Source organism: Neovison vison, chromosome 1 (assembly GCF_020171115.1).
Source record: "Neovison vison isolate M4711 chromosome 1, ASM_NN_V1, whole genome shotgun sequence".
Taxonomy (NCBI): Eukaryota; Metazoa; Chordata; class Mammalia; order Carnivora; family Mustelidae; genus Neogale; species Neogale vison.
In genome coordinates, this window is record NC_058091.1 from 167,266,971 (window position 1) to 167,284,607 (window position 17,637).

Here is a 17,637-nt window from a genome sequence, read left to right on the forward strand (position 1 = left end):
TGCAGTTGAAAAATGGCACGTTAACTTCTGACTCCTCAGAAACTTTACTAATAGCCTACTACTGACTGGAAGCCTTACCAATTAGGTAATCAACACGTATTTCAAGTGTTATATATATTATACACTTTAGTCTTACAAAGAAATAAGTTAAAGAAAATCATAAGGTTGGGGGGGCCTGGATGGCACAGCTGGTTAAGCAGCCGATTCTTGGTTTAGGCTCAGGTCTGATCTCAGGTTTGAGAGACCGAGCCCCACGCCAGACTCCGTGCTCCATGCAGAGTCTGCTTGAGATTCTCTCTCTCTCCCTCTCCTTCTGCCCCTCCTCCCCTTCTCTAAAATAAGTAAATAAATCTTAAAAAAAAAAAAGAAAATCAGAAGGAAAACACATTTAAAGAACTGTAATGTATTTATTGAAAAAAAAAATCTATGTATAAGTAGACTTATGCAGTTTGAACCCGTGTTGTTCAGGGGTCAACTGTATACACCTGTCAGTATCATACTTTTCTCACTCAGGAATACCTTGTGGAAATCCCTTTAAGTCTACTATATCCAGTAGGTGAAATTTGTTCTGTCTGTGTAATATATCACAGAGTGGAATATTTTGAATGTTCCATAATTTATTCAATTATCCCCTTACTGATTAATCAGTTTATTTCCATTTCTTTACATTAACTATATAGGTATATATAAATTTTATTTTTAAGTAATCTTATACCCAACCTGAGGCTCAAACTTGCAACTCTGAGACCGAGTTGCATGCTCTACTGACTGAACCAGCCAGGAGCCCCAAGAATCTATTTTTGTTTAAGTCTCAAGTGGGTGAATCCATGTACCCCTGAAACATTAATGGGGTTCCCACTGACAGGTATGGTGTGCTGCTAGGGCACATAGACCGTGAGAACCCTTCTCAGAACACATTTGAAAGATAGGTGGTAAAATATTCAAACACAACCTAAAGGCTTACAGAGAAACTACCCCCCGTGCCTGCCTCCCAGCCTCTTCCCCGCCAGGCAGCCCATGTTAGCCGGTCCATATGCTACTCTAGAAGAGTCCATGTGTGGGGAAGTACAGCATGTAAATATGGATGTATATTCTTTATCATAACTCAAATGGCAGCATGTTATACATAGTGTTTGCTTTGTTTACTTCTCTTCTGTCCCAGAAAACCTCCTTTAAAAGAATGTTCTCGTTAACCAGCATGAAGGAGAGCTATGGGTGGCACGAGGAGACATCTGAGACAGCAGGATCAAAGAACAAGTCCCAAGGGAACTTATGTCTATATAATAGTACTGTCCCACTTATATTCAATCAAACCATAAGGCAAGTTACACAACCAACAGATATGTCTGCAGCGTTTGGAAAAGCCGTGGGAGGAGACCTGAGCAGGGTCTCCCCACTGAGGGAGGGGCAGGCAGGGCACTGAGGTGGGGATGTGAATGGGCACATTTCACTTGTCTTCTCTATTCTGCAGAGCTCAGTTCCTTGTACGAGGGAATATTACTGTATTACTTCTGTAACTAAGACACCCGATGAGAATGAAAATGGCACACAAAGCCAACGCCAATGTAGCCTTGTCTGCAGAATTTCACGAAACCATGAAGAGCAGCAGCAGCACACAGGGCGGTACTTACTCTTTGCCACCATCAAGCTCCTGCACATCCTTAAGGTAGAGGGAAAAATCAATCACGCCAACCTGAATGACATGAAAAGCACAAGTTTAAATAAGAGAGACTTGTCCCATTCTCCACAAACCTTTTATCTTTAAAATTCAGGGTATTTACGTTCCTGTCTCTTTCCTACAAACATCTAGTTGGCCTAACCTGCTCTATAAAAGCAACCGATGGAACCCACAAACCAAGAGAAAAATAACCCTACCCCCTTCTAGAAGAAAAACATAGTAAAAAACCAGAATTTGGGGGAGGGGAGTGCATCAGCGTGGCTCAGTCGGTTAGGCAACCGACTCTTGATTTTGGCTCAGGTCATGATCTCAGGGTGGGATCGAGCCCTGCACTGGGCTCCACGCTCAGCAGGGAGTCTGCTTGAGAGTCTCTCTCTCTCTGCCCCTCCTGCTCTCTAAATAAAAAAACACATTTTTATTTATTTATTTATTTGACAGACAGAGATCACAGGTAGGCAGAGAGGCAGGCAGAGAAAGAGGGAGAAGCAGGCTCCCTGCTGAGCAGAGAGCCTGATGTGGGACTAGATCCCAGGACCCTGAGACCATGACCTGAGCAGAAGGCAGAGGCTTTACCCACTGAGCCACCCAGGAGCCCCAATAAATAAATACATTTTTAAAAAAAGATTTATTTATTTATTTGATAGACAGAGATCACAAGTAGGCAGAGAGAGAGGAGGAAGTAGGCTCCCCGCTGAGCAGAGAGCTAGATGTGGGGCTCGATCCCAGGACCCTGGGATCATGACCTGAGCAGAAGGCAGAGGTTTTAACCCACTGAGCCACCCAGGCGCCCCAATAAATACATTTTTTAAAAAATCAGAATTTAAGGGAATTTTCTGAAGTTTTCCTCTCTCGTCAAGGTTAGTTTTGTGTATTTATTCGACAATCAAGTTGCTGACAAAGATCAGTAACAACAACAAAAGAGAGGCCTGGGTTGCTAGACCAAAGTGGTAGGTAACCTTAACTGATATCCTGCCTCCTTCCATCCCTAAATTGTGGGTGAAATGGTCCTATTTCATTTTCTAGGGGACATTCTCTGCTGCTGTGGAGAACAAGGGAGGAACCAAACCCCTCCATCTGGATGCTAAGGGCTTTGTCCAGAAATAAAGCACTTGGAGAGAATGAGAGCCTGGTCTGCCACTGTCCACTCCAGTGTGAGTAAATGAAACCACTCTTATTTGAAAAACGGGAAAACTGGGTCCATCAGTAGCTACTTTTCATTCATGTAAGAGCCTTATCACAGATCCTTACACAACCATAACAAAGAACGCCAGGGAGGGATGTATAGCGACATGAAGAATGCTTCAGGAGAAAATGTTAAGTCCTAGAGTGATAGGTACAGTATTAACTCTTTATAGTAACACCATTTTTTATTTTAATTTTTAAAGAAGATTTTATTTATTTGAGAGAGAGCGCAAGCACGAATGGGGAAAAGGCAGAGAGAGGGAGAAGCAGACTCCCTGCTGAGCAAGGAGCCTGATGGAATGTGGGGCTTGATCTTAGGATCCTGGGATCATGACCTGAGCTGAAGGCAGACGCTTAACCGACTGAGCCACCCAGGTGCACCATAACACCATTAAAAAAAAAAAAAAAAAAAAGATTTATTTATTTAGGAGAGAGAACACGTGCGCATGGGAGAGAATCTCAAGCAGACTCCGTCCTGAGCATGGAGCCCAAGTAGGGCTTGATTCCACGACCCTGAGATCATGACCTGAGCTGAAACCAGGAGTCAGATGTTCAACCGACTCAGCCACCCAGGCGTCCCTATAGTAACACCATTTATGTTAAAGCTAGAGCCATGTGGGAGGGCTTCTATAACTTCTCTGTCGCACCTCCTACCAATCCATATTCCCGATGCTTGACCCTGGGCAGCCTCAGTGTCTGTCTTCAGTCAAAAGCGGCGGAAACGTGGTCATGATTTCTGCAGCCACATTAATGAAGGCAACACAAGCTTCTTCCTGGCTCTCCCTATAGGGGTATATACCTCTGAGCTTCCACGGAGGAATTCTGGCCACCCTGGAGACCAAGTGGAGAAGACCATATGAAGACAGAGGTGCCTGAGAGGGCTCTGCTGTTCCAGTCCCAGCTCAATGAGTCCCTTCTCAGCCCAGAAGACAGACAAGCAAGACAGGAAGCCTCAGTGGTTGCTGCCCTGTCACCAACCCGACTGCAATCACAGAGCCCTCAGTCAAGAAGTGCCTGCCTCTTTCAGCCCTGTCAACTCCCAGCCGGAGATACAGTGATGACTGCAGTTACCGGGCTGGGGATTCCTTACCCAGAAATAGGAGCAAAAGGATTCACTTTGAAACAAAACCTATGTAAACATAAATGCAGAGAAAAAGGGAGAACTGGTTCTAGAAAGACTTTCCCCTCAGTTTTTACCGTTCTCTGTGGGGATGAGTGAGATTGACAGGGGAAGGGAGAAAGGAGTTTGAATTTTACTTTTCATTTGATATGCTTCTATATAAACTTTTTTCAACAAGCGCACATTTCTTTTACAATAAAATTAATAATAAAAAGAAATAAAGGCCGCCTAGCTGGCTCAGTGGGCGGAGCAAGCAACTCTTGATCTTGGGTTGTGAGTTCAAACCCCATACTGGGTGTAGAGATTACTCAAAAATAAAATCTTAAAAAAACTAAATAAGGGGCGCCTGGGTGGCTCAGTGGGTTAAGCTGCTGCCTTCGGCTCAGGTCGTGGTCTCAGAGTCCTGGGATCGAGACCCGCATCGGGCTCTCTGTTCAGCAGGGAGCCTGCTTCCTCCTCTCTCTCTGCCTGCCTCTCTGCCTGCTTGTGATCTCTCTCTGTCAAATAAATAAATAAAATCTTTAAAACAACAACAACAACAACAAAACCCCTAAATAATAAAATTAAATAAAAAAGAAATACATTTTCAACTGCAAAAACACACACACACCCAACAATAGAAAGAAAGAGAGGGATGCAAGGGTGTCTCAGTCGGTTAAAATCTAACTTTGGTTCAGGTCATGATTCCAGGGTCTCAGTCGGTTAAAATCTAACTTTGGTTCAGGTCATGATTCCAGGGTCCTGGGATCGAGTCCCGCATCAGGATCTTGCTCAGTGGGGAGTCTGCTTCTCCCTCTCCCCTTGCTCCACCCCGCTGCTCATGTTCTCTCTCTCTGTCAAATAAATAAAATCTTAAAAAAGAAAAAAAGAAAGAAAGAAGGAAAGGAGAGAGAGTTAACACTCAAATAGACATTAATGGATAAATAAAATCTTAAAAAAAAAAAAAAAAGACATTAATGGATCAAAAAGCAAATAAAGCCCTCTCCCAAGCAAAAGTGATCAATAAAAGCAAGAGCTGATTCTTCAAACTCAACACAGTAGACAAATCTCTATCAAGTATGATTGGTATTTACTGGCAAGTACACAATATTGCAAATGAGAAAGTGAGATTTTAAGACACTATAAAGGAATACTCTCATATAACTAATAGATCTGAATGAAATAAATGACTTTTGGAAAAATATGTGACTAAAAAATCATTCCAAGCCATAGGAAACCAGTACACAGACCAAGAGCTAAGTAAAAAATTAAAGTGGTCAAAGAACTATGACCAGGGCCCCTGGGTGGCTCAGTGGGTTAGAGCCTCTGCCTTCCACCCAGGTCGTGATCCCGGAGTCCTGGGATCGAGTCCCGCATCGGGCTCTCTGCCTGGCAGGGAGCCTGCTTCCTCCTCTCTCTCTGCCTGCTTCTCTGCCTACTTGTGATCTCCATCTATCAAATAAATAAATAAAATCTTTAAAAAAACAAAAACAAAAACAAAAAACCATGACCAAAAGAAAAGCATAAAGCTGAAGAGGTCATACCAGGAAGAAACCTTCAAATAAAAAAAAAAAAAAATCCTGCTCTAATAAACAGTTACAGAAAACGAGAAAAGAACATTAGCCGCCTTATTTTATGAGATTAACACAATTCTGACACCGTGAGGGGACAAAGACCTGTGAAATCTAGGCGTATGCTAGAAGAATAATGCGCGATGGCCACTTTGGGTTTATTTTAGGAATGCAGAGGTAATATCACAACAGGTAATATCACAAACCTATGTATGAATTCCATTATATTTATGGGATAAAAGATAAGATGTTTCAAAAGATGCCCAAAAAAGGGTATGTGATGGCACTGCATGCTCATTTTTAATAAAAATGGGAAATAAATTAGACTGGAACAGTACTTTCTAAACATAAGAGGATCCCTCAGACACCAGCAGCAAGCCTTCACACCTCCTGGTGGCATATGAGAGGCACTGAGCTGAAGAACAGAGCACGGAAATGTACAGAAGCCTCGAGTCACTACACTGTCCACCTGAAACTAATATAATGCTACATGTCTACTAGAATTAAAAAAAAAAAAATTCTACCCTGGGCACAGACACACATATGGAAATTCTTTTTTTTTAAGACTTTATTTATTTCACAGACAGAGATCACAAGTAGGCAGAGAGGCAGGCGGGGGGGCGGGGGCAGGGAGAGAAGGCTCCCTGCCAAACAGAGAGCCCGATGTGTGGCTCGATCCCAGGACGCCGGGATCATGACCTGAGTGGAAGGCAGAGGCTTTAACCCACTGAGCCACCCACGCGCCCCAACATATGGAAATTCTATTTAAAACTAAAAAATGAGGAGTGCCTCGGTGGCTCAGTGGGTTAAAGCCTCTGCCTTCGGCTCAGGTCATGATCCCAGGATTCTGGGATCGAGCCCCGCATTGGGCTCTCTGCTCAGCGGGGAACCTGCTCCCCCGCTCTCTCTGCCTACTTGTGATCTAATAAATAAATAAAATCTTAAAAAAAAAAAAAAACTAAACTAAAAAATGAATGAAACAGCTGACAACTGTCATTTCAGAGGACTCTTCCTAGGTTCCCTCAGACTGTCTCTTAAATGATGGTAATTAACAATAAATAACACTACAGGGAAGGGTAGGTGGTTCGGTCAAGTGTCTGCCTTCAGCTCAAGTTCTGATGTCAGGGTCCTGGGATCCAGCCCCAAGTCAGGTTCCCTGCTCAGTGGGGCATCCTCTCCCTCTGCCCTCCCCCTCCCCCTGTGCTTGTGTTTACTCCCTCTGTCAAATAAATGAATAAAATCTTAAACACAAAAAAGGACTGTTACTGACATAAGATAAAGAGAATCAAAGACTAGGCCTTTGAATTTAGAAATAAACCTCAGTGGATTAGGGATAGTTCACACATAATAAAGGTGAAATCTCAGATTAGTAGAAAAATGTACTTGATACATGATACTGAGAAAACTGGTTTAGTGTTTATAAATGAAACCCAGACTCCCATTTCACACTATGTCAAAATAAATGACAGGCATTACTTAAATGTAAAAAATACAGTTGATTTTAAAAAGTAGGTCAATTTTTAGATGCGGAAGGACTTTCTAAGCACAATACCTTAGAAGGGATAAAGAAAAAGTCCATTAGGGGCGCCTGGGTGGCTCAGTTGGTTGAGTGACTGCCTTTGGCTCAGGTCACGATCCCAGACTTCCAGGATCAAGTCCCGCATCGGGCTCCCAGCTACTTGGGGAGTCTGCTTCTCCCTCTCACTTTCTCCTCTCTCATGCTCTCTCTCACTCATTCTCTCTCAAATAAATAAATAAAATCTTTGAAAAAGAAAGAAAGAAAGAAAGAAAGAAAGAAAGAAAGAAAGAAGAAAGAAAGAGTCCATTAAATGTGACTGCTGGCCCAGTCAGTAGAGCATGTAACTCTTGATCTCAGGGCTCTGAATTCCAGCCCCACGGTTGGAGCAGAGATTATGTAAAAACAATCTTTGGGGAAAAGAAATAAATTTGACTGCAAAAAAGCCCTTTCTTTCCTTGCAGGGAAAACAGCTGAAAGAAACCAGAAAAAAAATTGAACCAAAATTCTGACAGTTAATATCATTAATCTATAATAAAGTAGAATCTATAATAAATTATATTCTTTATTAATCTATAATAAAGTAGAAAAAATGGAAGACTCAGAAAAATGGGAGGAACAGGAAGGGGGAGTCACAAAAATGGAACCACCAATGGCAAATAAAACATGCAAAAAATACTTGACCTCCAGAGTTTTCAAAAAGGTAAATCTGGTGGGGCACCTGGCTAAATCAGATGGTAGAGCATGTGACTCTTGATCCTAAGATCTTGAGTTAAAGCCCCATGTTGGGCATGAAGCCTACTTTAAAAAATAAATAGGGGTGCCTAGGTGGCTCAATTAGTTAAGTGACTTTTTAAAATTAAATTAAAAAAATATTTTATTTGAGAGAGAGCACACATGTACGCACTCACATGAACAGAGGGAATGGTAGAGAGAGAGGGGGAAAAGCAGACTCCTCATTGAATGGAGAGTCCAACACAGGGCTTGATCCCAGGACCCTGAGATCATGACTGAAGGCAGATGCTTAACTGACACCCTTCAACTGACTCTTGATTTCGGCTCAAGTCACGATCTCAGGGTTGTGAGGTCCAGCCCCATGTGGGGCTCCACGCTCAGTGGGGAGTCTACTTGAGATTCTCTCCCTCTCCTCCAATGCATGCACTCTCTCTCTTTCTAAGATGAATCTTCAAACAAAACAAAACAAAACAAACCACCAAAACTAAACATGCTTTAAAAAAATGGAAATTTGAGAGGAGCTGTTTTGGTCTGTGAGATTGAAAAAGATCAAGGTGCTCATCATAACATCGTCACACTGATGTAGGATGTTTACTTTAACACAGAAATTCCATAATTTATCCTAAGGAAATTAATGGACAACAGTGTGAAGAGGCATGAGGGTGTTTATAGTACTGTTGTAATACGGAAATCAACCTCAGTTAATATGGCCCTGGTTAAATAAATTATGGTACGCTCATCAAATGAATCCAGGCATACATTGTTTTATTACCTGGGAAGTGTCTGCACTTCCCAGACACTGCATGTTTATAAGGGGTAGGTCTATGGCAGCCATGTGTTGAATAGGCCTATCAGAACCGTTTTCCGAACAGCATTTTCTTCCCTCTGTGTCACATTTTGGTCATCACCAAAAGTTTGGATTTCAAACTTTTCCTATTACTACATTTGTTACGATGATCTGTGATCATTCATTAGGACTTTTGCTGGAAGCTCAGATGATGGTTAGAATTTTTTTAGCAAGAAAGTAATTTAAAATTAAGATATGGGGCACCTGGATGGCTCAGTCAGTTAAGTGTCTGTCTTCAGCTCAGGTCATGATCCCAGCCCTGCTTTGGGCTCCCTGCTCTGCAGGGATTCTGCTTCTTCCTCTTCCTCTGACCTTCTACCCTGCTTGTACTCCCTCAAATAAATAAATAGAATCTTTAAAAAATACTTTACATTGACTTTTTGTTTAATTTACTTAGCTTAATTTATTTTTATTATTTATTTACACATTGATTTTTTTTAAAGATATGGTGCTATCCCACACTTGATAGGCTACAGTATGGTGTAAACATAACTTTTATATGCACTGGGAAACCAAAGAAGATCATGACTCGCTCTACTGAGATATTTGATCAATTGCAGTGGTATGGAACCCAAGCCACACAGTCTCTCTGAAGTATGCTTCTACTGTGTAGCCATTTAAATAGCACATATCTCTACTGACATTGAGAGCCACGTGGGACACAGTGTCAAATAAAAAATTACAAAATGGGTGTGCCTGGAATAATCGTATTTTGGTTAAAAGAAAGAAAGAAAGATCCAAATACCTCTAAAATATAAACACACACACCTTTATATACACACACACACACACACACCCCTTTATTCATGTGTTGAAAGGATAGGTATCAAAATGTAACATTAAATCATTCAGCTGTCTCTGAGGACTGGGATTCTGAGACACTGGTTCTTTTCAAAAACACTTCTCTGTATTTTTTGAAACATTTCAACATGCAAAAACAAAACCACTGGGGGAAAAATAGGAAGGAGTGGCTTGGGTATGGAGGTAATGATTAGGGGAAGCTTTAGATTCTACAGATCTGAATTTGAACTTGCGGCAGGAAGAAGGCCGGGCAGTGGCCCAGTCATAGCTACATGTGTCTCCCCCACCACTCACTCACTGTCCCTGCCGCTAGGAGTTTAGGCCTCAGTCCTGGTCACCCGCTCCTGGGCAGGTAGAAAGGAGAGCGGTCCTGCTCTGCTCCTTGCTGCCTGCTTTCATTTCATGCCCCCTGCACCATCTCCCTTCCCCAGCCTCTCCCAACTCTATCCTCTGGTCCACACCCAACCTTGGGGACTTGTCTGCTCCGTTTTTGATGTCTCCACTCTTGGCCATGTCTAACTCATCTCCTGGATTGTTGCTAGATTGCTCTTTTTCAAACCCGGGCCTGATTATGCCAGCACACTGCTTAAAAACCTCTAACAGCATCTCAAAGCTCCAGGGACAAAAGCATGGCCGTTAGCATGGTATGAATGGCCTGAAAACTGAGGCTGGCCTCTAACTTAGTAGGTCTCTGTGCCCTGGCCCAGACCCCACCCCAGCACAACACCCAGCACAGCCCTGGAGCAAACACCCTCTGCCATTTGCCCCCAAGAAGGTTGGCCACGCATACACAGACCTGTGTAAAATCCCAGGCCCAAAGAAGGAATTCCACCTAGAGCCAAGATTCCCATCCTACCTGAGAATCCAAGTCTTCTCCTTTTAAGCAGAGATTGGCATCAAGAACATTGAGTCCCACCAGCAGACCGACAATCACCATCCCTTCTTCCTCCATCATTAATGCTTCGGGCTCGTAGAACTCACTGCAACAGATTGACACAACAGGCGGCCGGCTGGTCAGGAAGGGAGGCTCACCACCCCTTCTCCCCGACCCGCCCTCCCCTTCCACCCCTCAGTGGATGGGTCAGGCTGCCAGCTTCACCAGGTACCCAGCAACTCTCTGGTGCCATTTCTTGTCCCCGCTTCAAGTGCTGCTCTTTTTTCTCTGGCCCCTCTTCTCTTCCTGTGGTTGAGGATGCGCTCCTCCCGCCTCTAGTCCAAGGCTGACTCCTCTGCCTAGACCCCGGACCCCATCCCCCCCATCTCCTCTTGGCTCCCGTGCTTCTAACCATCACTCTGCCCCGCCTGTCCCCACTGGCGCCTTCTTCCACACTGCAGTGTACTACTATGCCAGCAGGAAGCGGGAATCCCACAGCCCCTCACTTCCAAGAATAAAACCCCTCCTTCTTCCCTGTATCCCGCGGAGCCACACTGGCTGGTTTACTTCCTTACCTCCCAGTCGCCTCCGCCCTTCGCAGGGGGACTCCATTCCCCATCTACTACTGCTCCTGGTCACCAAGGATGTGCTCATTTACCCACTCTGTGTGTGTGTGTGTGTGTGTGTGTGTACGCATGAGAACTCGGTGACTTAAGAATTAGGGTATGAGGGGCGCCTGGGTGGCTCAGTGGGTTAAGCCGCTGCCTTCGGCTCAGGTCATGATCTCAGGGTCCTGGGATCGAGTCCCGCATCGGGCTCTCTGCTCAGCAGGGAGCCTGCTTCCCACCCCCCCCCTCTCTGCCTGCCTCTCCATCTACTTGTGATTTCTCTCTGTCAAATAAATAAATAAAATCTTTAAAAAAAAAAAAAAAGAATTAGGGTATGAGGTCATGCAGATGAAAGGTACGGAACGGGGAATATAGCCAATGGTACTGTCAGAACTTGGTATGGCGACAGACGGTAGTGCACTTGTGAGCACAACACAATAGTGTAGACTTATGGAATCACTCTGTTGCATGCCTGAAACTACCGTAACATTATGTATCAACTCTACTTCAATTAAAAAAAGTTAGTTCATCAGAACAAAATCTGCACCTCAAAGTTACTCAGTGTAATTGTACTGAAAGCACAAAGTACACAAAGTATTTGAAATCCCTATTTATCATGTAAAGATATGTGCAATAAGCCATGACTTGCAAACAATGAAAAATTCTGAGTGGCAGGCCATACTGTAACAAATGTTTTTAACTCAGTCAGACAAAACACGCTAACTCTAGGGAGAGTCTCCCCTTCCAAATTCCTAGGTTCTAGGAAAAAATTCCTTTGTGAGGATTATTTGTGCTTACATGTGAGTATCAAAAATGAACCAGTCATCAACTTCAGGGACAGCCAGTTAGTTGTTATTGATGCTAAGAGATAGAAAATTTTATAAGATGGATATGGAATCCTAAAATAGGTAACAAAGGTATTCTCTCTTATAAAAGGCAGGTTTTTATACTTTAAAATTGTCCACTGCCTCTAGTTTTAATGGCATTTTCCCCCTATTATCAATAAATCTAATACATACTGTATCATTGAAGTTTAATAGAGTGGGTTGTCTGCTTCTTAATCTTAGGTATTTCTGAAGAATTATCTTTGAAAAGGCTTTTCCAAATGAAAAGCAGTAGGAATCTTCATTCAAAATGACTTTCAGATACCCAAGTTCGAAAAATGAAATACTTTTTAAAAACTAAGCCACAGGGGACACCTGGTGGCTTAGTCATTAAGCGTCTGCCTTCAGCTCAGATCATGCTTCCAGTGTCCTGGGATCCAGCCCTGCGTCAGGGATCCCTACTCAGCAGGCAGCCTGCTTCTCCCTCTCCCACTCCCCCTGCTTATGTTCCCTCTTTTGCTTTGTCTCTCCCTGTCAAATAAATTAATAAAATCTTTTTAAAAATCTTAAAAAATAAAAAAATTACAATTAAAATCTTAAAAAGAAAAACCCCAAAACCAAGCCACAGGATGTTTATGATGAACAATAACTCAAATAAAAACAGTGTACATCATATACTCCTGTTTTAATTCCAAATCATTTCCAGAACGATGTTCTAAGTACTTACAGAGCAAAAGACAAGCAAAGACAGGAGGTAAAATACCTTAAGAGATGTTTATTGTCTATGAGCACTTTCAGATAATCTGCCAGTTTCTTCTGCATGAGTGCAAGATACAGCCAGGCTCTGCCTCTTCCCACAGCCGTCCTGGAATTCAGTGAAGCAGCAAACTGTTAAAGCATGACATCAAAACCCCCCAAGCCCCCAATTTAGCTGAAGAGAGACACGTATTCCTGCATGTACATGCATGTGAACACAGGGAACACTGTGGGAATAGCAGTTTTGGGGCCCGGATGCAGCAAAGTCTGGGAAGGCCCAGAAAATAGCTTTCTGCAAACCTCTGGGTACAGTTCGAATTTTGTATCACGGACATGTATTTTTGGTTTGTTTTGAGGAGAGAAAAAAACTCTCAAGCCACAAAAAAAAATCTGATTTCTGGAATAAATACAATTAGATAAAACATGGCACAGATTCATAAAATTGCACATGGCGCCAGGAATAGCTGATTAGTATACTGCATAAACATTTCTTCAAAAGATTAATATTTAGGGGTGCCTGAGTGGCTCAGTTGTTAAGCGTCTACCTTCAGCTCAGGTCATGATCCCAGGGTCCTAGAATTGAGCCCTTCATTGGGCTCCCTGCTCTGCTGGGAAGCCTGCTTCTCCCTCTCCCATTCCCTCTGCTTGTGTTCCCTCTCTCACTGTGTGTCTCTGTCAAATAAATAAATAAAATCTTAAAAAAAAATTAATATTTGGAACATAGTGTTTGTTGATGTGTTGAAGTCTCATGTCCCTGGGCATTAGTTCAAAGGTGAAACTTTATTTTTAATAGTGGCAAAATACACAGAACATAAAAATTCACCTTCTTACACGTACACTTCACTAGCATTTAGTATGTTCATGCTGTTGTGCAGCCAGTCTCAAAGAGGTAATTTGGGAAAGGCCTGCTCTAAGCATCAGAAGAAACCCAAAAGCCTCCCAGCTGTGGACCTAACACTGCTTGAGGAAAGAAAGATTCTGTTCCAGGCAGAGTGACAGCATCTGTGACCTCCGAGAAAGTAGTCGAGGCGCTCCTGTAATCAGTATCTGCACCAAAGAAAGCTGTGGGGGCCGCTTCCAGGAGCCAGGCCCATAAGGGTTAATCCAACTCCATCAGTACAAAAGGCTTTGAAGTCCTCCCCTCCCCACTCCCAAATAAATGAGCTTAAATCGGAGTAAAAAGGAAAGGAAGTAAAGAAAAAAAAAAGATACTGACTGTTGGCAATGATGATGCACCACACTTCCAGCCAGTGATTTGATCAGGGTATCAAAACTCTAGATCTAATAATGTGTGGTAAGGAAATAATTCAGAATGCACATAAAAATGTATGTGTGGAGAAAGTCTGCCACGCTCCTCAGATAATGAAAAACTGAAGAAAAGCACAAGGCCCAAAGGGGAGTTAAGAAGATGAGCTCCATAAAGGAATGCTATGTGGCCATTTCAAAAATGATGTTGTGGGGACACGTGGGTGGCTCAGTAGATTAAGTGCCTGCCTTCGGCTCGGGTCATGGTCCCAGGGTCCTCAGATCGAGCCCCTCGTTGGGCTCCCTGCTCAGAGGGGGTGTGTTTGTCCTCCGCCTCGCCCTCCACCTTCCCCAACTGGTGCTCTCTCTCAAATAAATAAATAAAAATCTTAAAACAACAACAAACAAATAAACACCACCCATGACTTGAAAACTGTGAAAAACCTTGGGTGACGGGGTCATACTATGTAAGATATTTTCATTTCAATTAGGGGAAACTGAACTTGAGGGAGACTCCTCAGGATACAAACGCACCCTGCCAAGTTTCAAACTACGCTTCCACCCCCCAAATTTTAGAACTTTTGTAACTATTTAATGAAATAGGAAAAAAGAAAAGTCCTTCCCAACACAGCCCCTGGTGAGGCTACTTCTCTGCAGGCATCAAGAGAAGGGAACTATTGTGTCTTTCCGTCTTGGGAAGACGGGGGAGGATTTCGGACAGCCTGTCACCTCTTTATAGCCAAAGAGTTAAGAAGGGAACAGAGGTAGTGGGTTTGGCAGACAGTGAGCTCTTTGTTAATACAAGACTCAAACCTGCCTCTCATGCTGAACTGGAAACAGAGGTCTGAGTGTGGGAGAAGGGACAGCCCCAGTCTGGCAATCTGAACGCACTGGGACTCTGCAGCGGGACTCCATCAACCCCCCCCCCCAACGCCCCGGCCTCACTCAGAAGGAGGGAGCTGGATGGAAGGGGTGGGCAGCAGGACCACAGACGGAGCTGCTGAAACAAAGCAGACGTGGAAAGCGCCTGAGAGCTCATCAAATAGTATCTGAAAGTTGTCATGGTGCAAAAGGCTTTCATCTTCTGTGGGCTAGGCTCAAGGGCTGAATTAGGGACAGGAACTGAGGCTTCAATTTCACCTTGAGAAGACCGCATGGGGCTCTGCAGCAATGGAAGTCAATGGGACTTAGAGGCTTCTAGAATCCCACAGACCTGTGTTCTCTTCGTGGCTCCACCATTCACTTGCCAAGGGGCCTTGGGCAGGTTACTTAGCTGCTCAACCATGCTCAACAGCTTTCCTGGAGGCTTTGTTGTGAGGAATTCAATGAGATCCTGAAATGTCCTTAGCACAATGCCTGGGACAGGGCAGGCCCCTGGTAAATGCTGGAGATTATTATCTGAAAACAGAACAGGCTGCCTCCCCAGGAGAAGCATCTGAGACTGGACAGTGGTATCCCCCTGCGGGAGACTGCACAGTGCTCATTTGAATGGGCCTAGGGATCTCTAGGTCCCCTTTTAAATTTCGACTTCATGATGATGCCTTGTTTGTATTCTGTCAAGTTTTTAAATTTTGAGCCTATGCATGGGGATCCCAAGGGCGAACTCAGATATGGTAAATGATTTGTCTCACCTTTTCACAAATGTCCCATATCCCAGAAGCTAAAATCTGGCCTGAACTATATTCTGAAAACCACCCAGATGCATCCAAAACTCAGATTCCAGGGGCCTGATGATGACCCTTTTACTTTTGTAACTGCTTCTCAGGTAACAGTAACTTTTCTCCCTCTCTCTCTCTTTTAAGGTAATCTCTATGCCTAACATGGGGCTTGAATTCATGACCTGAGATCAAGAGTCGCGTGTTCTCCTAACTGAGCCAGCCAGCTACCTCATAACACCTTTTCAAACTACATGACCTAAGTGTGATCTACAGGAATCATGGTCCCCATCTTAAAGATAAGGAAACTGAGGCTTAGGGAGGAACAAATCTTGCTCAACATCTTGAGGATAATGAGCAGCAGAGCTGAGACTAAAGTTTAAATGGAGTGTGGCTCATATTACAATTTGTTCTAAATTAGAAAAAGTTTCAGCAGCAAGGAATTGAGAAATGGGTAAATATGAGGGAGCTGGGTTTTTTTGTTTTGTTTTGTTTTGTTTTTAAAAACATTAAATCAGGACGCCTGGATGGCTCAGTGGGTTAAAGCCTCTGCCTTCAGGTCATGATTCCAGGGTCCTGGGATTGAGCCCCGCATCGGGCTCTCTGCTTGGCAGCAAGCCTGCTTCCCTTCCTCTCTCTCTGCCTGCCTCTCTGCCTACTTGTGATCTCTGTCTGCCAAATAAATAACAAATAAAATCTTAAAAAAAAAAAAAAAAAGAAAAAACAAATAAACATTAAATCAGTGTTAGCTACTTCTCACTCACTTTAATTCTGGCAGGTTTCTGACGCTAGTGGCTATATCCGATGCTTCTGGGCAAAGTTTCTCCACCAGCTCCAAAGGACCGAAGAAAGATTTATTTTGGCCAATAAAGCTCTTCTTAACTAAAAGGGAAAACAAAAGTGTTATTCACAAGAGCGGGTTGCAAAATGTCCTCAGGCACCCACAGTTTCTCTCCCAAAAGCCAAATGGACAATGCACACAGCTCTACTGCTTAAGCCCGATTTAGTCCTGGGGACTCAGAGATGTCAGGTAACAAATGAGCTCTCCCTTTCTCTGGTGACAGGGTTTCTGTGATACCCTGACTATATATGCTTACTCTAAGTATTTATTGCCTATGAAATCAAACAAACAAACAAATTTACACACATATATACGAGATTATATATATATATATATATATATATATATATATATATATACAGTAGAAATCCTTCCCCTTTCTCCCTCCTACCTGATGTCAACATCAATGCTGGATTTCAAATCATCACCAGCATCCCTCATCTGAATTGCTGCCAATAAGCTGCTAATGGGTCTCCTTGCTCCTAAGAGGGACACCTCGTCACCCTCCACTCCCTCACAATCTCTTCACACACATGGAAGTTCTTCTAAAGGTAGCTCAGTTGGTTAAGTGCCAGCCTTGAGCTCAGGTCATGATCTAAGGGTCCTGGGATTGAGCCCGGGATCGAACTCCCTGCTCAGAGGGGAGCCTGTTTCTCCCTATCCATCTGCTGTTCCTCCTAATTGTGCTGTCAAATAAATTAAAAAATTTTTTTTAAAAAAGGAAGTTCTCTTAAAAATGTTAAGTCAGGCCATATTTTTCACTTTGCTTAAAATCCTCCAGATACACCTACAACACAATCCACCACCTCACGTGACCTGCAAAAGCCTACATGACCCAACCTTCTCCTGCCCCCCAATCCATTTCCCTGACCTCATCTCCTCCCATTCGCACTCTGAGCCCACTGGCATCTTCCTCAAACCAAGCCTCGTCTCACCCGGGGCTTCTGCCTATCTGTTTCTTCCCCCACTAAGGAATGCTCTTGCCCCAAATCTTGGCACAGCTAACTTTTTCTCCTTTAGGTCTCAGCTCACAGTTCACCTCCCCAGTAAGACCTCACCTCTCACTCTAGCTGAAACGCTTGCTGCTTCCTTGAATTTGTGGCATTTTGTAATTTCCTTTCTGTGTTCATCGTCTGTCTGGTCCCCTAGACCTGTGCAGTCCCCTAGAGTCACTGAGTACAGTGTGCTCTTAAGCACCTGAAATGTAGCCAGTACAACTGAGATGTGGTATAAAACACCTGGTGGATTTTTAAGCCTTAGTAGAATAAAGAAGAATGTAAAATACCTCATCAATAAGGCTTTTAATCACTGACTTTGTTAAAAATCATAATATTTTGGATATACTGGGGTCAATAAAATGTGTTCTAAAAATTTATTTCACCTGTTTCTTTTTACTTTTCCTTTC

At 43.3% G+C, this 17,637-nt stretch overlaps 1 protein-coding gene across 2 annotated transcripts in view; it reads right to left on the reverse strand.

Moving 5' to 3' along the window:
* The window catches only part of RUFY1 (RUN and FYVE domain containing 1), a 62,420-nt gene that overhangs the window by 34,166 nt on the left and 10,617 nt on the right, over positions 1-17,637 (reverse strand). For both annotated transcript variants that reach the window (XM_044262592.1, XM_044262602.1), the window contains 4 exons: positions 16,156-16,273; positions 12,499-12,600; positions 10,286-10,409; positions 1,632-1,693 (listed from right to left, as the gene is read on the reverse strand). In XM_044262592.1, coding sequence (XP_044118527.1) covers positions 1,632-1,693; positions 10,286-10,409; positions 12,499-12,600; positions 16,156-16,273 — 406 coding nt within the window. The remainder of the gene's footprint in view (positions 1-1,631; positions 1,694-10,285; positions 10,410-12,498; positions 12,601-16,155; positions 16,274-17,637) is intronic.